Below are 23,425 nucleotides of genomic sequence, written 5' to 3'. Positions count from 1 at the left end.
GCTCCAGAGACCAAAGCTGTTTCGGGTTCTTTAGAACAATAGTCTCTTGCTGAATCGATAGACAAATGGATAGACAAATAAACTGGACCCCACAATGATCCTAGGAGGAGGAAGGGCGGGTTGTAGGACTAAAACAGGGGTAGTCAAACAGCGGCCCTCCAGATGTCCATGGACTACAATTCCCAGGAGCCCCCTGCCAGCGAATGCTGGCAGGGGGCTCCTGGGAATTGTAGTCCATGGACATCTGGAGGGCCGCAGTTTGACTACCCCCGGACTAAAACCACGATTACGCTTAGCGGGGAGGGAGGAGCAGCGAAAGGCAGCGAGGCGTCCCTGGGAATCGCTTGCTTTGCGCCTCAGCCACAGGGAGCGTCTCTCGTCTCCCTCTTTTGCTTCGCCACCCGAGGAGCCGAGACATGGTAAGGAGGTGGGATTTGGGGTGGGGGGTGGGCGCTCGCTTTCGGCGAAGGCGCCCCTCTCCTAGGATCGCGGGCAGGGTTTCCCTTTCCGCCCCCAACAACGACCACAGGGACGAGGGATCACAACAAGCGATGAGGCCTCCGGGCTGCGCGCAGCAGGAAAACGCCCGCCTTTCTGCGCCGCGAAGGACGGAGCCGGCCTGGAGACAAAAGCCGCGCGTGGAAAACTGCTGGGCGGCCTCGGTCGGACGACCCCGAGGCCTGGGCGGAGGGGAGACGGCCTTGGCCGCGAACCCTTTTCCCCCTCAGGACGCGGAGAGGCGCTCAGCGGGAGCGAATTCGATACCCGCTGCCTGGAGGATGGATAGCAAGGCCAGGGCTTGTCTTGGACGTCTGTATGAAGGGTGTGTGTGTGTGTGTGTGTGGTGTGGGGGGGTCTCTTTTTCCCTCGCGCAGATTCTCCCCCCCCCCAAAAAAAAAAAGTTTCTCTGTGTCTCCTCTTGGCGTCCTCTTGTGGGTGGAGGGTTTCCTTTCCTCTCTGTTGCAGTCCATTGGCAGGGGTAGTCAACCTGTGATCCTCCAGATGTCCATGGACTACAATTCCCACGAGCCCCTGCCAGCACTTGCAGGAGCTCGTGGGAATTGTAGTCCATGAACATCTGGAGGACCACAGGTTGACTACCCCTGCATTGGGGAGCTGGCCTCTTTCCCCCCCCCCCCTGGGGCCGAAGGGGATGAAGAACGCGAAGGGCTTTCCCCCATCTCGTTCCGCACCCGCTTTCTGTGCATTTTTGGGAAGCAGGTTGTCCCCTTCCGCACAGGGCGATCCAGCTGCAAAAGCACATCGAAAGACACTGTAAAAAAAATGCTGTGGCAAAGCTGCGAGGGATTTAAAATGAATCCAGCAGGTTTTGGAGCATATCGTCGATGGCCGAAGCCGATGTATTTTTGAGGATGATGCGCAGGACGATTGTGCATGGATGGGTTGAGAGTTGCGTGTAAGTTTAGCAAACAATAGAAGGGGCTGAAAGTCAACTGTGCCCTTAAAAACTACTAATCAGGCTTTCTTCAGTATGAGTGAAACGTTTCTTAGTCAAGAACTGGGGGGAAAGTGAGGGCTTTTCTGTCGCTCTTCCAAATGTGACAGGGGACGCAAGGAAAAGAAAAGAATGCTGCCTTTGTCTGTTTATTACAAATAGGTCATTTTAATATATAAGGACTTCTTCTACTAAAGCCAGGGAACCAATGTGACAGCTTGGATAATGTAGAATATTTCCATAGTGGTCAAAATAACGGAAAGCATTTGTTGGCACCTCAGATGTGTGACTCTTCTGAGAATGGTTGCCTTGTCATGTTTAGTTTTGTCTTAAGAATTAAATTAGAGGCTCTCCCTGGACAAATTTCCCAAATTTTAGTTGCTTTTTAAAGACACTTTTTCTCTATGCTATGCTTAAATAAGTTCCAGAGAGCATCCAGAAAAATTTTGTTCCTCTCCAGGGTGCTACTGGAATCTAGTTATTCTCTTCATGAGGTCCTTTTGCTTCACCAACTAGAAGTTAAATAAATGATGACTCAGATTACACCAGATTTCAGGATTTCAGAAACCAGTTTCTCTCTCTGAGGACACGTTAAAGGATTACATGAGAGTATTAGGAAAGTGAAAATACCAAATGACAAAGGCAAATCAGACTCTCAGCTGCTTTCTGACGTCCCTTCGAGGAGGAATTCTCTAGAATTCACTCAACAACAGGAGCCAATGTATTGGTAATGTAAAGGCAGGGAGAAGAAATGGTTAATTTTGTATTATTTTCAACGTTGTAAGCCACTCTCAGGATTTCAAAGTCGAAACATGGTATATTAATAAACCCAGACCTTGCTGCCACCTTCCATGGGGTTGTGAGGACTGATTTTCCTAATATTTAGTAATCACTTTCCCGGATGTTCTTACAGGAACTTCCCTTTCCCTAGAGCTATTGTTAAATATGCTACCCTCCCTCCTTACACAGATGTTCTGTCAGGGGATTCGGGATGATGACTCTACTGCCGATGATGCTAGCATATAGGAGGAACTTTCTCCCGCTCACGATAGGTAGAAATGTTTTGTAGAACATAAAATTCAGCATTCAAAGGATTCAACACAAGACATTACCGGGAGAGTGCATTTTGTATTATAGTCCTGAAGGTCCATTGGTCATAAGTGGAGGAGAGAGCCAGGGAATGCAGCTGAAGAGTCCATTGAATGCTGAAATCACAAGTTGTGGGGGAAGTATGTTTCCTGCTACAACAGCTGATAAATTCTCTTCATTCTCTGGCAGCAATTCTCTTCATTCTCTCTCATCTTGCCAGAAGGCGTGTGAGGCGTTTCAATTTCCTAGCAAGTTGTTTTGGAGGAGTTCTACTTTACTGCTAATAACAGGATGCTTTGCAGCAGAGCCCCTTGTGGCGCAGAGTGGTAAGGCAGCAGAAATGCTGTCTGAAGCTGCCTGCCCATGAGGCTGGGAGTTCAATCCCAGCAGCCGGCTCAAGGTTGACTCAGCCTTCCATCCTTCCGAGGTCGGTAAAATGAGTACCCAGCTTGCTGGGGGGTAAACGGTAATGACTGGGGAAGGCACTGGCAAACCACCCCGTATTGAGTCTGCCATGAAAACGCTAGAGGGCGTCACCCCAAGGGTCAGACATGACCTGGTGCTTGCACTGTGGATACCTTTACCTTGCAGCAGAGATAATATTTACTGGGGGGGGGTTTATCTAGCCCACACAGGCTTTTTACTTGTCACACGAAGGCTCATGCCACTGCTGTGCAATGATAAGTCCATGGGCAAGTTGTTTCTGGGAAGAAATAAGTTTCTTGATACCAAAGCAGGGACTGAATCAGTGGGACCACACACGCATGCATCATATCAGGGCAGCTCTCCCACTAATCCATCAGAGGATCCCCTCCAATATTGAGATCTCTAACACCGAGATCATGGTTAGATCTATTGTATTGGTGCCACCCTCTTCTGAACATTATTCTCTCCACCAGGCTGACCACCGCCGCTATATGTTATGTGATATGTTATATGTAACTTTTAATTGGGGTTTTTATGGGGATTTTATTGTGTTTTAACTATTTATGTTGTAAACCGCCCTGAGACCTATTGGGAGAAGGGCGGTCTAGAAATTAAATAATAATAATAATAATAATAATATGCGCTCCCCTATGGTCCACCAGCTGCTCCATGGCAGTTTGAGAAGAAATATATAATATATAAGAGCCTCTTGTGGCACAGAGTGGTAAGGCAGCCGTCTGAAAGCTTTGCCCATGAGGCTGGGAGTTCAATCCCAGCAGCCGGCTCAAGGTTGACTCAGCCTTCCATCCTTCCGAGGTCGGTAAAATGAGTACCCAGTTTGCTGGGGGGTAAACGGTAATGACTGGGGAAGGCACTGGCAAACCACCCCGTATTGAGTCTGCCATCAAAACGCAGGAGGGTGTCCCCCCAAGGGTCAGACATGACCCGGTGCTTGCACAGGGGATACCTTTACTTTTATATAATATATAACGAAATGGTGTGTGTGTGTGTTTAGGCGGGGGGCTTTTCTGGAAGCACATCCCACTAAAACTAATGTGGGCAGACAGATGTGACCCAGCAGGTGTTAAGGCCAAGAAGCTGCTGATTAAAGTTAGAACTATAGGTTAAGAGAAACATAGGGTGGCCCTAGATCCGGCTTTCTTAAACCTGGGATTTTCTGGGATTTCTTGGTGGCCCTTTCTGGGAAATCCTGAGATTTCTTGATGGCCCTTGGTTTCCCAAATTGGGTGTGAGTTAATTGTGTGTGGTTAAAATTTGTTAAACATTTATCAGGTGATATGGTCATGTTGACCTGCCCCCCCCCATGGCCATTGATGGGCCTGGAAGGGGTGGGGTTCAGAGGGGCCCTGGGTGGGCATTTTCACAGCTTTGCTTCCCAACCATATTCTGCACGATCACGCCACTTTTGGGATTTCTGAAAGCCTGAAGAATGTTTTAGGGGTATCTCAATGGTCATAAAGGCTGAGAACGGCTGCCCTAGATAATGGGAGTCACACGACACCTCGAGTAAAACCCTGTTTCCTGATTTCTTTCTTCACATCATGGGACATATGTTTCATGGAATAGGCCTTTGTGTCCTGACCTGGAAGCAATGGCAGAATGTGGCCTCCGTTACCCGGCAACTAGCCAGAGTTCTACCTGCTTTCTTCCATTAAAGTCCTGGGCTTTCTTTATCTGGCTGGAATTAACCTCTTTGAGAGTGTGTCTCCATGATTCCCATTCCATGCAAATATGGGCCATCTGCCATTCAAAGAATAATGTCAGTTGGGTTCAATTAGAAATAGCTTGAACTCCGGGTTTGTTTATCCTATTATGCTCAAGCTCAGGGGTAGTCAAACTGCGGCCCTCCAGATGTCCATGGACTACAATTCCCAGGAGCCCCTGCCAGCGAATGCTGGCAGGGGCTCCTGGGAATTGTAGTCCATGGACATCTGGAGGGCCGCAGTTTGACTACCCCTGCTCAAGCTGTTACGAAAATGTCCCAAGCTTTCATTGGAATAACCTTTCATACATGTAATGAACTTTTTTGTAGCGAGAGGAATCAGACCCAGTTCTCCAGATTAGTGGCTGCCGCTCTTAACCACTACCCCAGGCAGGCTCACAAGGAGCAAGTCAACGCAGGTGCAAAAACAAAACAAAACGTTCCGACTCACTCTAGCCCACTGTCAGGTGCCCCTTCCCCCCTTTTACTTCCCCTGTTTTCTCCTTTCTCAGGGCGGCCTCCGCTTGCCCCTACTAGAGGTGTCAAAGAAACATCCTTGCTCAAATCACTTCCTTCCTCTTCCCCTCTCCCGGGCAGGGGGGATCTGGTGCTCCCCTTTGACTTGTAAAAAGCAGCAGCCTTGCTGGCTCCAACAGCATCACACCCCGCTGACTTCAAATTCTCCGGAAAAGGTCGCTTCGAGCTCTCCTGTTAAGGGGGAGCGGAAGGGGTTTACTCCTGTGCCTATGAAACCTGGGTCTGATCTGAGAGCGGTGTTGCTGTCAGTTTTCCTGTGTACGCATTGCCTTGGCTTTAGTGACTGTCTATGCGTCCCATCTTCAATAAAAGCAACTTTCTGGTGAATTGTGAAGTGTCGGTAGTCTCTGGATTTGGAATATCGAGGAGGGGCCCACGACTGCACTTATCAGGTGGGGTTCGTGACACCCACAGTGTTTTATCTGTACAACCACCACCTGTGACTAGGTTGCTTTAGGATGCTTAGGACTGATCCTACGTTGAGCAGGGGGTTGGACTAGATGGCCTGTCTGGCCCCTTCCAACTCTATGATTCTAGGATTCTATGATTCTAGGTTGGGCTGAGAGAATGGAACTGGCCCATGTCTTCATATTGCCCCACTGAGTTTCTATGGCAGTGTGGTGGTTGTACATACATCTCCCAGATCCTATTCTAACCATTATTCCACCATATTGATAGAGTATGAAAGTTAGGCTTTGCTGCCTGACATTCGAATTTCCTCTCAGCTGAAGAGTCCATTGAATGCTGAAATCACAAGTTGTGGGGGAAGTATGTTTCCTGCTGCAACAGCTGATAAATTCTCTTCATTCTGGCAGCATATCCCCTCTCATCTTGCCAGAAGGCGTGTGAGGCGTTTCAATTTCCTAGCAATCATCGAGAACAGTCAGAATCTGTGTGGAAACGGATAAGCTGATATTTAGGCCACTGCAGGTATCTACATAAAGTGTCACCTTGGTGGTCCAAGTCAGGACAGATGAGGGAAAATTTACCCTTAAGAAGGAGCTTTGACTCTCAAAAGCTTTTACCTTGAAAATCGTCAATCTTGCTATTTATCTACAAAAAATCACAGAAAAACATCACAGCTAAGAGCCCAATGGCCACCACAACAGACACCCTGTGAGGGAGGTGAGGCTGAGAGAGCCCTGATATTACTGCTCAGTCAGAACAGCTTCATCAGGGCTGTGGTGAGCCCAAGGTCACCCAGCTGGCTGCATGTGGAGGAGCGCGGAATTAAACCCAGCTCACCAGATTAGAAGTCCACACTCCTAACCATTACACCAAGCTGCCCATCCTCCTCTGACAGCCTTTCGGATATTTAAAAAACTAGCTTGGTGTAGTGGTTGAGGGGCAGCCTCTAATCTGGTCACAGTTCTCTCAGAGCACTCTCAGCTTCACTTACCCTCAACCTGGTAGAATAAGCTCTGGGAGAACTGAGGCCCCTGATGGAGCTTGCACGGTTCCATAGGGCCTGCAAGACAGATCTCTTTCACCAGGTCTTTGGTTGAGTCCAGGACTAAGATCTACCAGGCCCCTCGAGGGACAATCCCCCTGAGGCGATTGGCTGCTGGGCAGGAAAGGTGTTATCCTATGTTGCTAATCTTGGTTAGTTGTGGGTTTTTATCCCGGTTTTTATGGGGTTGGGGTTTTAATGGGTTTTATACGCTCTGCAACCTGCCTACAGAGAATGGCAGGCTATAAGTGTAATAAATAAATAAATGCCTTGCAGGATTTCTCTTGTGGGGAGAGAAAAGGAAGATGATAGTAAGCCATTTTGAAACTCCTTTGGGTAGTAAAAAGCAGGGTACATTTCTAGACCATGGAAAGTGAAGTGTCCCAAGGAACTGTTCCTCCTGTTGATAAGCTCTTATAAGCCGCTCGTAGGAAAAGAAAGAGGCATTCTTCGTGTTGAGGTTTTGCATTTCCCACCTACTCATTTGCAAGTGAAGTTGTTTCCTAACGTCAGTTCAACAGCTGCTTCTGCCACAAAAGCCGCTTGGAAGATCCTTCAGATTATGCAGATGAACCTAAATTTTCTTCAGCTGCACAAAAGGAGGCTGTTTGGCCAACAGGAGAAAGTATTGTTGGGAAGACAATGACTCCTCTGCCATGCCTTCCGTTGGGGAGGTGGCATGAAAGTGGGCATTTGTAAAGACACATGAAAAATATTCACTTGCGTGGTGTTAATGCACAAAGGCCATGATTTAAAGGTCTCGTTAGGCATGCAAATACTTTGGCAAACATACCGATGGCTTTTCCTCCTCCTGTTTCTGTCGTCATAGGGGGTTGCTTTGGAAATAGGTGCAAAAAGGGAAGAGGTGAGCATCCTCAAAATATGTTATCAGACGTTTTAGCCAGGATGGTGCACTAATCCAAATTGGCTCCATTTTCCTTCCCTCAATCCCTTGTGAGCTCTATTCTTAGTCATTGCTTAAATGATAATTGCTAGGTCTTTTTTTCATAGCCACAGTATCCTAGTTCCTCTGAGCTCCTAGCTTTCATTTAAAACAAAAAGTATGTCTCTAGCCTTTTTTGTTGTGCAGAAACACACATCAAAAGGACAAGAGGGGTATTCTTAAAGAACCAAAAGCACAGTGTTCAAAGGGCATAGATTGTGTCAATAGATTATTATAATACGGTAGTCAACTAGCTAAATAGCATACTGTCTAGTCACAATTGACTCATGGCAGCCTCACCCATGGGGCTTTCCGTGAAATAGATGGCCAGGGGTAGTTTCCCTTTCCTGCTTTTGTGTAGCAACCTGGATTTCCTTGTTTGGTCTCCCTTCCAGGAACTAACCAAGGTTCAAGAAGTGGGCTAAACTGAATAAAATGAAATTCCATAGGGACAAATGCAAAGTTTTGGATTTAGTTAGGAAAAAACATAGACACCAATATAGGATGGGAGAGACTTATCTTGGCAGTAACATGTGCGAAAAGGATCTAGGAGTCTTAGTAGACCATATATTGAATATGAGTCAACAGTGTGACTCGGTGGCTAAAAAGGCTAATGGGATTTTGGGCCGTATCAAATGGAGTATCGTGTCCAGATCATGGGAGGTGATGGTACCACTTTGCTCTGGTTCGGCCTTGCTTGGAGTACTGTGTTCAGTTTCGGCACCCCAGTTGAAGAGGGATGTTGACAAACTGGAGCGTGTCCAGAGGAGGGCAACAAAGATGGTGAGGGGTTTGGAGGAATGTATGAGGAAAGGTTGGGGGAGCTTGGTCTTGGTTTATCCTGGAGAGGAGAGGACTGAGAGGGGATCTGATAGCCATCTTCAAGCATTTAAAAGGCTGCCCTATAGAGGATGGAACAGAGGGACGGACCAAAATGAGTGGGATGAAATTAATTCAAAAGAAATTCCATCTAAACATCTGGAAAAAGTTCCTGACAGAGTGGTTTCTCAGTGGTATAGGCTTCCTCGGAAGGTGGTGGGTTCTCCATCTTTGGGAATTTTTATACAGAGGTTGGACAGCCATTTGATGGCTGATTCTGTGAAGGTTCAAGGGGGTAGCAGGTTACAATGGACGAGTGATAGTGCAGGGGATTGGACTAGATGACCCAGGAGATCCCTTCCAACTCTGATATTGTATGATTCTATGGCTGCCTCTGCTTAAGTTTCCAAGCTCTGCCATATGGACTTCCTTTTTGTTTCTGTACAGGTGGAGGCCTGTTGCTCTAAGTTCAGAGGATGGCAGCAGCAGTCTCAGGTGAGTTGAAGAAGCTTATGTGTCAGGAGAGGAACCCCCATGCAGATTCTGTGAGGACATATGGAAAAGCAGTGATAGCCCAGAGACATGAGGAGCTGCTGACATACCAGGGCCTTCATGCAAGTGAATCAAGTGCATCTTGGCACAAATATCCTTATGGCATTAAAACCCCTGATTAATCTTTAATTCCAGTTCCATCAGTCCTTTTAGCTAATAATGTTTTCTTCACATCTCCAACCAATCAGGAAGGTCTCCCCAGGGTTTTTCTCCCCTTCCCAAGCCTAGAAAAACTGAATCTCTTATATGCTATTCAATACCAAATCCTGTCACTAGCATCAGAATCCTTCTCTAAATGTGCTGTGCTCTGCTTACCAGCTCATGCTATACTCCGCTTTGCATTGGATAGTGGATTCCATGTATGTTTCTGCTTTCCAGTCCCCTTGGAATACTGCTCCTGACCACAACTAGGGCTCATTCTGCACAGAATAGATAATGCACTTTCAATGCACTTTCAAAGTAGATTATCCTGTTCTGCACAGGAAAATCCAGTTGCAAAAGCACGTTGAAAGTGCATTATCCAATGTGTGCAGAATAGGCCCTGGAGACTGACAAGGGTACTTTCTAGCCATCAGAGTTTGTCAAAATACCAGTCCAAAATCCAAATACCAGTTAATCCAAACTCACAGCTTCAGGTCCAAAGGGAAATCCAAAAGCAGAGTTCTAGGACACAAACCAGAATCAGAGTAGAATATCAGCTGCAAGGTCAGTAACTTAACAGACAGGTTGCTTTCACTCACCCACTGTCTTGTTGGCTGCTTGTAAACTTCACGCTCAACACCTGCCAGCCTTCTCAGTCCTGCTCCTGCAAAGACTCCTCTTCATTATTAATATGGAGTTGGTGCTGTGCTGCCAACCTGGCACTATGCCTCCTGTCTTGCAGTTCCCTCTTTGTCTTCCTCCTACATTGTTTCCAAGGCTCCAGTAACAGGGGAAGTGAACTGGCCAGTAGATGGCTCTCTGTTGCCAACTCAGGGCTGGGGAGCTGAGGGGATGTTGTACTGGTACCTGGCTGAGGATCTATTTCTGGATTCTCAGAGTCTGCATCCCCCTGCGGTGTCTCTGTTACTGGTTATGGGTTTAGATCAGGTCTGCTGACTGCCTCTTCCTCAGAGGAGTCCTCTGCATCACTTTTCTCTGTTGGAGCCGGCCGGTTGCAGTGTTACCTCCTCTCTCTTTCTCTGATGAAAGGGGACGGTGCTTGTATTGTCCAAGGGGCAGAGGTGAACTGGTCACGCAGCCTAGATGGGAGACAAAAGAGGAAGGCCAACCAAAATGTAAACTAGGCGGCAACAGCCATGCTGGGAAAAAACAAAACTGCTTATCAGTCATATTTCATGGAGGTATTACAATAGGGTATCGTAATTTTCACCTGTTTTTGCTTCCGGACAGAGGCGGACTCTGAACTGATGGCCCAGAATCCAAAGTCAACTGGGGCCGGACAATCAGGACACACCGGTAAAGCTAATTACTTATTTTGTTGCATTTATAACCGAAATCGTCCTTCAAAAGTGCCAAACCCACTTAGCGTAAGTGGTAGAATATCAATGTGTGCTATCAGAGCTTGGTTTATAGCCATTTGAGGTGTCTGTTTATAAGATTTTATAGATTCTAGATGGGATGCTGGCTTTTTCCCCCTGGGAAGTGTTCTTTCTTTGGGCAGCTGTGTTGCACCCAGAAATTCACAAAACAACTTATCACCCACCACTACTTTGCCATGCTGCAGAAGGCTGTGCCTGCTAAAGTTATGCAACTCCCTAAAAGCCCGTTTGGCAATCCTGGATTTTATTGCATGGAAAAAGGAGGAAATATGGCTTAAAGAGACTTGCAAACAAAATGTCCCGGCCAGTTCTATCTCAAGGACCTCAGTTAACGGAAAGTCTGAAGATCTGAAATCCTGGAGGTCCACCTCAAGTCAGATGCTATAATATTGTGCAGTTAGCGATGGACCAGTGTTCCGACTTTGTAGATGGCTGGTTCACATTCATGTCGTTTTTTCTCTTGGTTACCATTTGCAGATGAAAAAAATAATAATTTCAGATGGGGAGCTCACAATCAATAAAGCAAAGCAGGCAAGAGCCACCATTCTGTAAAACAAGTCAAAAATATATGAGGCACAATAAATATACCAACTTAAGCCTATTATGATCAAATTCCAATGATTTTTTTTTTTTACAATTTTCTTGTACACACCTCTCCAGAGCCAAGGTTCAATCCTGAGTGTGCATCCTCATGTGTAAACCAAAATAAAGTGATTTGCCAATAGAGGGGTTAAATATAGGGGTGCCAAGGATAAAGCAATCCAACTGTGACATGAGTCATCAGTTCTGTCGCTATAAATCCTTCGGCTATGAATGTGGGAGTGATGGAAGATCAGTAGTTGTGTGCAGGGTGGAGAAACCAAAGGAAAGGGGGTGGGAATCAGGAATGAAATTATTCTACCAGAGCGTTCATGGGGAAATGTATCAGAACTATACATGTAGAATTAAAATGCGCACATCCAGTCCAGCTCTTCATTAAGGATACAGTGATACAATTTTAAAAGGAAATATCCAAAATAACTCCCTTTTTCGAAGCTGCCCGGAAAGTATGCCATCGGGTATGGAGACTTGTTGAGTCACTCAAAAGCGTAGCTTTTTAACTGAGTGGTTGAAGGTCACAAAATTCTGGACAAGAGGAGCCAATAATTTCTTGCTCCTGATGCTGCGTTTGTGTTCACAAATACGAGTTTTGATAGCTGTAGATGGGAAACCCACTCGTGGGAATCAACACAGCATTGTGCATGCCTCAGTGCTCTGTAGGGGTTTTTCCTTTACTGCATCACCACTCAGTACACAAAGAATATGAGATACCCACAAATAGAGGATCAAGCACACCTGGGACATTTCTCATGCAAGCACACCTGGAACATTCCTAATGTAATGTAAACGAGGCCTATCATACCCTTTAAGGAACAAACATTGAACAATTCTTTAAAAGGGGGCCTGGTACTTTTCTGTCCCGGGACCACAATCTTCTCAAACCCATCTTTGTTTTTCAGTTTTCAGCCCAAAGTGCCTTACAGACAAAAAATACCCCCTTGCGGTCACCCTTGTGGTCACTATTCTGCTTATTGTCATCATCGCATTGGCCGGTGAGTGCAGAAGAATCTTAATCTTTCACCTGTCGTTTCATTTAAATCAAGTTCTGCAGCAACTTTTGAAAGATCAAAATCTATTCCACAGAGACATGCTGAAGGATATAGTGCGTCAGCCAAAGGTAAATGGATTAATGGGCTTATAATACCCATAATACCCAGATACTTTGATGAGAAATATCTGAGGGCATGATAAAATCTGTCCCAAGGAAATCAGGGGCCTTTAATCATTGGTGTTTGCCATGCATGTTGAGCGGTTTTCTTCTGTCTTCTGCATTTCCCCTCACTTTCACTACACACGTTTGCCGGGTACCCTTTTTTGTTGCACCTGATTGTCTGCTTGGATTGGCAGCAGCTTTATAGGGTCTTAGGGTTAGGTCTTTCCCATCACTTACTGCCATTTCCTGTTAACTGGAGATGCTGTTCATTGTACTTGGAACCTTCTGCATGCCAGGCAGATGCTCTGCCACTGAGTCACGATCCCTTTATAGAATCATAGAGTTGGAAGTGGCCATACAGGCCACCTAGGCCAGGGGTAGTCAAACTGCGGCCCTCCAGATGTCCATGGACTACAATTCCCATGGGACATCTGGAGGGCCGCAGTTTGACTACCCCTGATCTAGGCCAACCCCCTGCTCAATGTAGGATCAGCTTAAAATTGGTATTCTCCCAAATGACCTCAGGTATTAGGTGCTGAGAAAGTCTGCTTCTGCTTCTGAACCCCTGGGCAGCTACAGCCAATCAACCTATTGAGCTTGACATCCAGATAGTATGAAGACCTTCATGTGCTGTCTGAAATCTGAGTATTCTGTTTTACTTCCAGCTCGAAAGCCACCGCCTTGTTTATCATGTCCTCCTCTTGCTGACACTGCCTGTCCAGACCACTGGATTGGGTACCGCGGGAAATGCTACTATAAATCTGAAAATGAAAGGGATTGGAATAGCAGTGAAACCATCTGCTCCTCATTTCATGCTACATTGGCTTTGATTGATTCGGAGCGGGACCTGGTAAGGAACGTGTATGTATCCATGACTGACAGGTTGATCGTCTGGAGCAAAAATGTGCTGCTGTTGTTCTTACTTTGTCCTGACATGCCGTGGGGAAACATTCTTGGTTCGGAATAAAGGGAGTTCCCAGGGGAACTGGAATGTTCTCAGAAAGCCTGCCCCAAATCTTCCATTTCCCCCCCCCCATTTCAGTCCTCATTCGGAAGTGACTTGACATCACTTAACATTCTCACCTATCTGATTTGGTTCTATCTGCTGCTAAAAAAAATAGGAGGGTTCTTTTTTCAGGCTATGATTAATATTTATTTTATTTATTTTTATTTAATTTAAGAATAAAACGACAACCCTTAAAATCTCCAGATATAAAAGATGGCAATTCATTAAAAATTAACCCCCCATCTCCTCCCGGGTCCAGCGTGCAGTCCGGAGCTATTTCATTAGGAGCGAGGGTCCTGATCTCATTGGTTCTAGGGGATCCTTTGATGGTAACCCCGGGACCACAGCCCGGCCTCAACCATAGGCCTGTCAGTCATGGATCATTTGCTTAACATGATGGCATCATGGTACCACGTAGCCAATCCGATCTGAGATCATGAAGCCAACCCAGAATAAGGACAAGTCTTTTTGCCCTCACTCTGCATTGTTTCACAGTACTGCATAATTGGTATTGAAACAGAACAGTCCATTTCTTTCATGGGTCATAAAATATTTCAATTGGCCCTGAATTATTTATTGGCAGTGATTGTTACACGATCTATGTCCAGCTTGTTTTGCAAAAGTCTTTCTTTCAAGGAACATCCTTTATAAATTGCAACAGTGGGTGTATAGGGGAAATTAAGGAAGCAAGAAATGGTGGATAATGTCTAGACAAAGAGCTTTAAAATGTTCTCAGAGCTTCCCTAACAAATATTTTCATGAAACCAGCCATTTCTTAGCTATTAGGGAGTGATGCCTTAATTTGGAAAGGGGCTGTGCAGTTCCCTCTTCAAAATGGTGATGCTCTGCTGTGGTATCTCCCCCTTTTGACCCTTTAAGAAGACTTGGGAAAAAATGACTCACCCAAGGTTTATCTGTGAGCCATGGTTCAACTTTTCTGGTTCAGGAGTTGTTGGGCTGCCATGGGAGAGGGGGGGACTGGCAAGGTTGCTGTCGGATCGGCATTTCCGTGCTGATGTGATGAATTCCCTACATGTTGGATAATGCAATTTCAGTGCACTTTAGAAGTAGATTATCCTGTTCTGAACTGGGAAATCCAGCTGCAAAAGCACATTGAAAGTGCATTATCCAGTGTGTGCGGAATGAGCCCAGGAAGGAGTTTAGGGAAGAGTGGTTTCAGCAGCAAGCAAGCACAGGGACAAGGCATGTGAACGCCTTTTCCCACCCCTGAAAAATTTCAATGAAGAGCAGAAGCAGTTGCAGTAGACCCCTCCTCCCTCGCTGAATTTCTGGCAAAGTCCTTACCCTGACAAGCGTCATATCCCAAACTTGTGAAGAACAGGTTGGTATTTGACAGTGCCAGAAGAGCCAAAACGTCTCCAGTCACTTTGTAGGCTTTACAAGGGAGAGGACACCACTTGGACCATGCTACTTCATAGAACATAAAGTTGGGGGAATGTTTTTAAATGAGTTAATATGCTATAAAGTTAATTTTAATCCGGGTCCACTCCCACTGTATACCAGATTTATGAAGGAATGTATGTATAACTTTGTTGTGTCTGATATCAGTGCAGAAGGGTATAAAGGTAGAATATACAGCAACAGTCTCCAAAATGGCTCCTGCCAACAGGTTTCCGGATTCCTATTTTGTTCTGTAGCAAAGCATTCCTTCTCTAAAGCAAGGAGCCAATCCTAGTTTTCATCCATCTCAATGGAACTGGAGGCACTTCAGAAGAACGCATAAGGCTTGTGTGTCTACAGGGAGTACCCATCCAGAAACACCTGCCTCTAGTGATGCTTTGCACACACAACATTTCTGATTGGCTCAGGAACCCCGTGGAAGCCATTTTCTGATTGGCTCTTTGGGGTGATGGAACTCATTCTCCAAAATTCTAACACTGGCTCAGCAAGACTGGGGACACCTTGATGTAGAGAGTTCTGAGGCATGACAGAGGTATAGTAAACATTCTTTTATTTTTCGAATTCTAGAGTTTTCTAGTGAACTTGACTCGCTCTGTTCATCATTGGATTGGCCTCTCGAGACAATCAGGCCAGGTGTGGAAATGGCAGAATGGCACAGAGCTAAAAAAACAGTGAGTGATTTCTTTTTCTCAACGCTCTCTCATAGAATCATAGAGTTGGTCATCTAGTCCAACCCCCTGCACTGTGCAGGACACTCACAACCCTATCACTCATCCACTGTAACCTGCCACCTCCTTAAGCGTTCACAGAATCAGCCTCTCCGTCAGATGGCTATCCAGCCTCGGTTTAAAAATTTCCAAAGATGGAGAACCCACCACCTTCCGAGGAAGCCTGTTCCACTGAGAAACCGCTCTAGCTGTCAGGAACTTCTTCCAGATGTTTAGATGGAATTTCTCCATTTGTCTTTCAGTGTTTGCCTATTGTAAGGGGAATTTTTAACACATGTTTCTGGGACTTGCACATTATCCACTGTTCTCCAGGGGGATCATTAGCTGAACACAGCTGAAAGTGAAAAGATACATGTTTAGGGCTGCTACCCAAGTTACTGGGAACAGGGTGAAATTTTGGCTCAGTAATACATTACATTCAGTGTATGCAAAGTTCAGTTATTCAAAACTCCTTCCAGGGAAGGGGTCATGGCTAACAGCTGTGCACTTACTTTGCATGCATATGGTCCCAGGTTAAATCACTGGTAGAAACTCTTGAACACCTGCAAGTTTGACTTGTTTCTCTTTCACCAATGGTGATCAGGAAGTCAGCTGATTGATGTGCTGTTTGACTGTTCACAATTTGTTCCTGTGACTTTGTAGCAACAGGATACTTGCAGCTATCAGGTGCTGACTCCCGCCTGAGAGAGTCTTCTGGGAGTCTTCCAATTTCCTGTTGTTGAAATTTTGCTCTTCTCACTTTTACAATGAGAAAAATTGTTGCAGTCCCTGCCCAGCTTGGGAGGGAAAGAGAAATGAGCTTCAGGATATAAGATATGGGAAACTACACATGCCATTGTGTATAAAACAAAACCTGATAGCATTTAGAACAGAGCCCTGTTATGGTGTCAACAGAAAGAGGAAGATCTGCTGCTCTAAACTAGCAAGTTCATAGGGAAGTCTGTCACAGAAAGACGCCATAGAGGGAGAGAGAAATATCTTGCCGTCCCAGACCTCTGAAGATGCCAGCCACAGATGTAGGTGGAACTTTAGGAGCATCAGAACATGGCCTCACAACCTCAGAAAACTACAAAAGCGAATTGATTCCAGCCGTGAAAGCCTTTGACGATACATTCATAGGAAGCACAACAAAAAATGGAGTCCAGTAGCACTAGGAAGTGTGCCTGCACACGAAAGCTCACACCTTGAATAAACCTTTATTGGTCTTAAAGGTGCTATTGGACTCCATTTTTGTTGTGCTACTTTAGATCAACCCGGCTACCCACTTGAATCTATCTTCATCGGGAGCATTAACCCATCCCTGTTCAGCCACTTGGAGGAATTCTTGCTGCTCTGCTGACTCCACCCCAGCAGGTGGCACTGCAACACAGACCATAACGTCTGTAAAGTGGAGGCTCCTTTCAATGGGCAGTCATGTTGATCTGCAGTAGAACAGATAGATTTGAGTCCAGGAGCACCTTCGAGACCAACGAGAGTTTCAGGACTTTCAAGAGTCAGAACCCTCTTCATCAGAAACAAGAGAAATGACTACACTGCTGAACTTGAGTTAATTCACGTGTTTAGAACAATGGACTCCTCCAGGGCTGAGTGGGGACATGAATTCTTATCTTGCCACAGATTTTACTGATTTTCTGTCTCTAAGCATCTCCCTTCTGCTCTTATCTATTATTATCATATGATATTTGTAGTGTAGTCATGCAAGGGACATTCAGAGTTGGTTTGCCAATGCCTGTTTCTGCATCATGACCCCTCGCGAGCCAGCATTGTTTAAGAGTGGCAGCCTCTAATCTGGAGAGCCAGGTTTGATTCCCCACTCCTCCACAGGCAGCCGGCTGGGTGACCTTGGGATGGCCATGGTCCTGTTAGAGCTGTTCTCAAAGATCAGTGCTGTCAGAGCTCTCTCAGCTTCACCTCCCTCACAGGGTGTCTCTTATGGGGAAAGGAAGGGAAGGTGAATGTAAGCAACTTTGAGACTCCTTCAGGGAGGTAAGCGGGGTATAATATCCAACTCTTCTTCTAGTGTTCTGTGCAGAAACGCCAACCAAATCCTTGGAGGTCTCCCATCCAAATACTCTCCAGGGTCAGCCCTGCTTAGCTTCCGTGATCTGACCAGATTGGGCTTGTGTGGCCTACCTAGGTCAGGATTCTCCTCTGTTCTAAGCAAGCTGATTGCAGCATGCTCCAAACCCTTTGCATCCTTTACAAGCGGTCTTTCCAGAGTCCTTCCCTCCTTCTGACTGCAATAAAAGGACTCCGAGATCTCCATTTCTCCTTGTGTCTCACTCTTGAAAGCTTATATCTTGAAGCTCTTCTGGGTCTTGAAGGTGCTACTGTTCTCCAGTCTAAGAGTACACTAGAAGAACACCCACATACACACTTTACACAGAAAATCCTATATCACCAGAGCTGGAGGTGAGGAGAACCAGAAACTGGGAGACACCCTCCAGATACAGGCTTGGAGGACCCATGTTTAATTCTTGCTCAGCCACAGTTCTCACCCAAAGCCATGAGCCAGCATTCTGTCTTGCTCTGCCTAACGTCCTTCACATGGCTGCTCTATAAAGGATGAAGCAGAGTTGTTCTTTCTTGCCCCGGAGTGGCAGACCAGAACCAATGGGATGAAATTAATGCAAAGGAAATTCCATCTAAACATCCGGAAGAAGTTCCTGACAATTAGAGCGGTTTCTCAGTGGAACAGGCTTTCTCGGGAAGTGGTGGGTTCACCATCTGTGGAGATTTTTAAACAGAGGCTGGATAGCCATCTGACGGAGAGGATGACCCAGGAGGTCCCTTCCCACTCTATGATTCTTTGGCTATTCTAAGGATAAAATGGGGAGGGTGAAAAAGAACCCTATTTGCAGCTTTGACCTCCTCCGAGAAAGGGCACTTTAAAGATGTCATATTTAATCATTTTAAAACTGCTTATTTCAGGTTTCCTGTGCAAGGGAACAGCGAGTGTGCCTACCTAGACAGCACGGGGGTGAGCAGCACCAGGTGCTCCCAAGAGAATAACTTCCTCTGTAGCCAGCCAGATGCCTGCTCCAGGAAGAGAAAAGCAGACCTCGCCAGCAGGGATACGTGACTTCCTTGGCATGGGAGAGGAACAAAGCTGCCTGTTGGGCGACACAGGAGCCAGTGGCAGAATCAACCTCTCTCTGCGCCCATAGTTGCTGTTATTGTACCCCTTTCCCTCTAGTCTTTATTTAGGACAGACATGGGGCCAGAGTTGAGGGAGTATAACGTTTACAAAACTGAGATATGAATCAGGAAGTCCCTGGATTCCAATCTTACCGAGCTGCTGCCCCACAACCTCAGTCTCTCCCCACCGTAAACCCCACGACCTACGGGAACAATAATCTTTAACGCTTGCAAGACAATGTGCATGAAACCCTTTCTCTGGCCCTCCTAAGTTCTGCCTGTCAGCTGATACCAGCTGTACGGATTACGAAGCACACATCATGGAGTGCAAGCCAATAAGCGTTAGTCTCCAAAATTGCATTCCCGTTTGAAGCAATTAGCATCCCAGGGCCTCCATACGAGCGCCTCTAGAAATGGAAAAGGAAAAAGACAGGGCAAGGATACAGTCCTAAGATTTACCTCCGCCATTGTTCCACATGTTGGACGTCATCTGGTTGGACACCCTGTTGGTCACAGTAGGCTGGGGGTGAGATGAGAGGAATAGCAGATGTCCAAGCAAGATTGGGGTAAGCCATGGTTGCTTCGTATCTTGATATTCCACAGTATTTTGAATTATTATCTCCAGGTTCGCCGTAAAGTAGGGGGAAGTGAAAGCACTTGACCAGTGAATCTGTGTACATTCCTCCAGTACTGGAAGAGGACAGGCCTGAAAGGAAAAAGAAACGAACTGTAGAACAGGGGTAGTCAACCTGTGGTCCTCCAGATGTTCATGGACTACAATTCCCATGAGCCCCTGACAGTGTTTGCTGGCAGGGGCTCATGGGAAGTGTAGTCCATGAACATCTGGAGGACCACAGGTTGACTACCCCTGCTGTAGAGCAGAGCCTGGGGAGGGCAGGATTTCATTCCTTTCACTGGTTCTGTCATGTGTCCTCTCTCCTGTGTAACCCCAACCTCACCACCACACACACACTTCCCACAGGAAATCCCATATCACCCGGAGCTGGAGGGGAGGACAGGAAGAAAATAGAAGACACCCTCCAACTATAGGAAACAAAATGCAGGCTCCCCAAATTCCCTGACATTCCTTCTGACATTAAGCAAATATTGGGCATGGGCAATTCACTCTCATTCCATAACACAGCCAACAAAGCTGTCCCTATGAGTCCATTTTGCTTTAGCTCACCTAGGACATTCCTATATTTTTATGTTAATTATGCTTGTTCTGTGCCTGTAATGTTTTCACTGAATTTCAGTGTGTGGCTTGTGACTTAATATAGAGTCTGCTTTTGCCTGTCATTGCCAGGATGCCCTAAAGTGGGTGTTGGAGTATATGGTGGAGACTTCCTTAAGAAGAGCCGTGCTGGATCAGACCAGTGGTCCTGTGTACTCCAGCATCCTGGCTCACACTGTGGCCAACCAGCCATCCTGGAGGGCCAATAAACTGGGCACAGAGGACAAAGCCTTCCCCTGATTATCACTCCTAGCAGATTATCACACCTGCAGAGATTTTCTGCCTCTAAATATGAAGATTGCCTTAAGTCACCATGGCTAGTAGCTATTAAAGGGTCTGTTCTCCACGAACCTATCCAGTCGCCTATTCATCTGGCTACCATTAACTCAGGAACTATACCAAATGCCTACCCGTTGGTGATAAGTATGTGATCCAGCTGTCTAACATAAATATAAACTTTTTGGAAGGGAGGGAGGAAAGGCAGGATAGCAATTAAGGGAGGGGGCGGGAGGGAGGGCAGGATAGCAATCAAGGAAGGAAGGAGGAAGGAAGGAAGGAAGGAAGGAAGGAAGGAAGGAAGGAAGGAAGGAAGGAAGGAAGGAAGGAAGGAAGGAAGGAAGGAAGGACTCATCATCAATGGATTCCAGAGAAACCAAAGATTGTTATTTACAAATCCAGACCAGGGAGGATAGATTTGGAGAACAGAACCATAATAAACAGTGACCCAAGCTGGGTGCAGAGGCATTTTACAGCTGCCTGATTTGCAGAAATAAATTATGGCTATCACCTTGCTGAGAAAAGTGACACCCACTGAATTTGTCCTTATCATCATGCCCATCATTTTGTTACACTGGAACAAACTGGAACTGGAAACAAATTGGTTTCTCTAGATTGTTCATTGGCCCTCCAAGACGTATATATGAAGCAGGATACTGGACTAGATTACTCACTGATCTTATCCAGCAGGGCTTGCATTTAGGTGCAATAATAATAAATGTAGCATAAATGACGCCTGTAACTCTTTCTGGCCTAGGGAAAAGATTTTCCAACCTATAGTTAAATCCACAAAATCTGCAGGTCAATTTCTTGTGGATTAACTTCAAGTGAGCGTAAGCCCTATCTGCATGTAAGCTTTGAAGGCATATTCTTTGATTTGGTGTCACTCCAGTCGTTCTCTACATGTGAAGAACCACAGTGAAGACATATTTCTTGGTTGGCCACCCAAAGCAGAAAGCTGGGCTTGTATTAGAAAGCCGAGCTGCATACTGTTTTGCATCCTGCTGTAGGAGGTCGGGGAGAAGAGCCTGGCCCACCTCCATGACCACCTTCCATCGACAGATCACTAGGACATGCTCGCTGCCTGCCAGTCGGGTTACTATCACATGCTGCTGTTTTATCATTTCTATTTCTGGTGCCTAAGCATGGACAGATAAATCACTGCATAACCCCCAGCTACTAGCTACGAGGTTCTTTCTTCTAGTCCTGGAATGTTGGATATTTGCCTATGTTTTGTTCAAGTCCCTCCACTGCTCTAAAACAATAACCAGGGAGTTGGCAAGAGTTGTATGGAAAGGAGAATGTTGCATGATATGGCCTTCCCCCAACCCAGCACTGTCAGGATGGACGAAACCATACCGCCATGAATTTTCTTTTCCATATGACTCTCAAGTGCACAGACGCTTAAAGATCTATGAGTTGGCCAACCAAGGTAAAACTGACCCTGCTGCTACTACTCTTCACAACAGGAAATTAGGCAATGCTGCCTGAACTGCTTTAAAACTTACACTGTGCCTATTTTGTACACTACACCAGGAGTAATCAACCTGTGGTCCTCCAGATGTTCATGGACTACAATTCCCATGAGCCCCATGCCTGCGTTTGCTGGCAGGGGTTCGTGGGAATTGTAGTCTGTGAACCTCTGGAGGACCACAGGTTGACTACCCCTGCACTACACAACCTTGGCTTCGGCCAATGCTAGGAAGTCGTCTTGTTGCAATCCTCCGGCAAGTGTGCTTATGTATTTATTTATTTATTTAACAGCCATATATGTTACTATGCATTTCAAAAGTGTGGTAAGACAAAGACCTCCTCTAGGGCAAACCAAGACAAGATGAGATGTGTTGGGATTAACGGGTGGCGTGTAGAATGTTTTGTCGTTAGGATGCCGAACGCTGTTGTGTTATGTTGTCGATAGAAAATGGAGCCCATCGCAGGGAATGCGAAATATGGCTGAATAGTTTCAGTTATTTCTATGGTATTTATTAGATGGTTTTTAATGTACTATTTGGATGGGTGTTACAGAGAGGACAGGGCTTTGTCTATTAAATGAAATGCAGAAGGTGGGAATTTCCCCCATCAGAGTGGGGGTGGCCAAGCGGTGACTCTCCAGAGGTCCATGGATTACAAGTACCATGAGCTCCTGCCAGCATAAGAGCCTCTTGGGGCACAGAGTGGTAAGGCAGCAAACATACAGTCTGAAAGCTCTGACCATGAGGATGGAAGTTCGATCCCAGCAGCCGGCTCAAGGTTGACTCAGCCTTCCGTCCTTCCGAGGTCGGTAAAATGAGCACCCAGCTTGCTGGGGGGTAAACGGTGATGACTGGGGAAGGCACTGGCAAACCACCCCATATTGAGTCTGCCATGAAAACGCTAGAGGGCGTCACCCCAAGGGTCAGACATGACCTGGTGCTTGCACAGGGGATACCTTTACCTTTACCTGCCAGTATCTGGAGAGCCAATATGGCCACCCCAGCTCCAGAGACGACTGATTTTCAGTTGGCCTCAGAATCTCCTCAGAGACCCCTTAAAGCCACTGTATAAATCTGTTCCCAGTGAACATAGGCTGTCCCTCCTGCTTCTTAGCCTGGTGCTCTCCAAGCTGAGGCCTTCGTCTTCTCACAGATGAAACTGCATGAAGTGCCTTTGGGACCGTTCTCCAGTCAGCTGTGGATAGGACACGAGCAAGGCTGACGCAAAGCCAAAGAGGCCTTGTCAAGCGGCAGCTGCTTTTCCGCCTGTGTTTGTCTCACTTTCCTCACAGTTTTGTTTCTCTCACATCACAGCCCTGTGAAAAACTGGCCCCTCACAAGAGAAGCGGGGGGGGGGGGGGGCTGTGTCTTGTGGCTTCCGTGCTCAGTCAGTCATCACAAAATGTTCTGTCGTTTTGAAATCTTTCACAAGAATCTCTTGTCCTTGTTATTTATGTTTGGGATATATTTATAACAATATACAATAAAAATATGTAAAAGCTAATCCATTGTATTATTCTCTGCTGCATCAATCTCCTGGTGGGATCTGGGGATCCCCTGGAATTACAGCTCATCTCCAGGCAATAGAGAGCAGTTCCCCTGGAGAAAATGGCCGTTTAGGAAGTGGACTTTATTTTATTTGCTTAGATTTTTATATCGCCCTACCGGCATTGCACTCCATTGAAGTCCCTCCCCAAACCCTGCTCTCTGCAGGCCCTACCCCCAAAGTCTCCAGGTTTTTCCCAACCTGGAGCTGGCAACCCTAGGTGAAACATACAGTGGGCAAGGCAGAGTCTCACCTACCTTTTCTCAATTCAGGCTGATTCCGCACAAGGACCAATGTTGCCAATTGGTCCCACA

At 46.3% G+C, this 23,425-nt stretch overlaps 1 protein-coding gene across 2 annotated transcripts; it reads left to right on the top strand.

Moving 5' to 3' along the window:
* Nucleotides 1-298: 298 nt before the first annotated feature.
* On the top strand, nt 299-20,314 carry LOC143831510 (C-type lectin domain family 2 member D-like). 2 transcript variants are annotated; one of them, XM_077324548.1, is made up of 7 exons: nt 299-419; nt 8,891-8,938; nt 10,388-10,453; nt 12,036-12,128; nt 12,955-13,139; nt 15,285-15,388; nt 18,377-20,314. In XM_077324548.1, the coding sequence occupies exons 2-7, from the start codon at nt 8,920-8,922 to the stop codon at nt 18,525-18,527; spliced, it is 618 nt and encodes a 205-aa protein (XP_077180663.1). In that variant the 5' UTR covers nt 299-419; nt 8,891-8,919; the 3' UTR covers nt 18,528-20,314. The 2 variants fall into 2 exon arrangements, with proteins under 2 accessions (XP_077180663.1, XP_077180664.1); XM_077324549.1 differs by lacking the exon at nt 299-419 and adding an exon at nt 447-823.
* The last annotated feature ends 3,111 nt before the right edge of the window (nt 20,315-23,425 follow it).

The sequence above is a fragment of the Paroedura picta genome, chromosome 3, assembly GCF_049243985.1.
Source record: "Paroedura picta isolate Pp20150507F chromosome 3, Ppicta_v3.0, whole genome shotgun sequence".
NCBI classification, from domain to species: domain Eukaryota; kingdom Metazoa; phylum Chordata; class Lepidosauria; order Squamata; family Gekkonidae; genus Paroedura; species Paroedura picta.
The sequence above is the reverse complement of the archived record's forward strand: the minus strand, read 5'-3'. Positions and strand labels throughout refer to the sequence as shown.

Excerpts from the sequence above, each read along its gene's own strand:
- LOC143831510 (XM_077324548.1), top strand. Across the intron at positions 12,129-12,954 it reads TGTCATCATCGCATTGGCCG|CTCGAAAGCCACCGCCTTGT; the intron begins GTGAGTGCAGAA and ends TTTTACTTCCAG. Across the intron at positions 15,389-18,376 it reads GGCACAGAGCTAAAAAAACA|GTTTCCTGTGCAAGGGAACA; the intron begins GTGAGTGATTTC and ends TGCTTATTTCAG.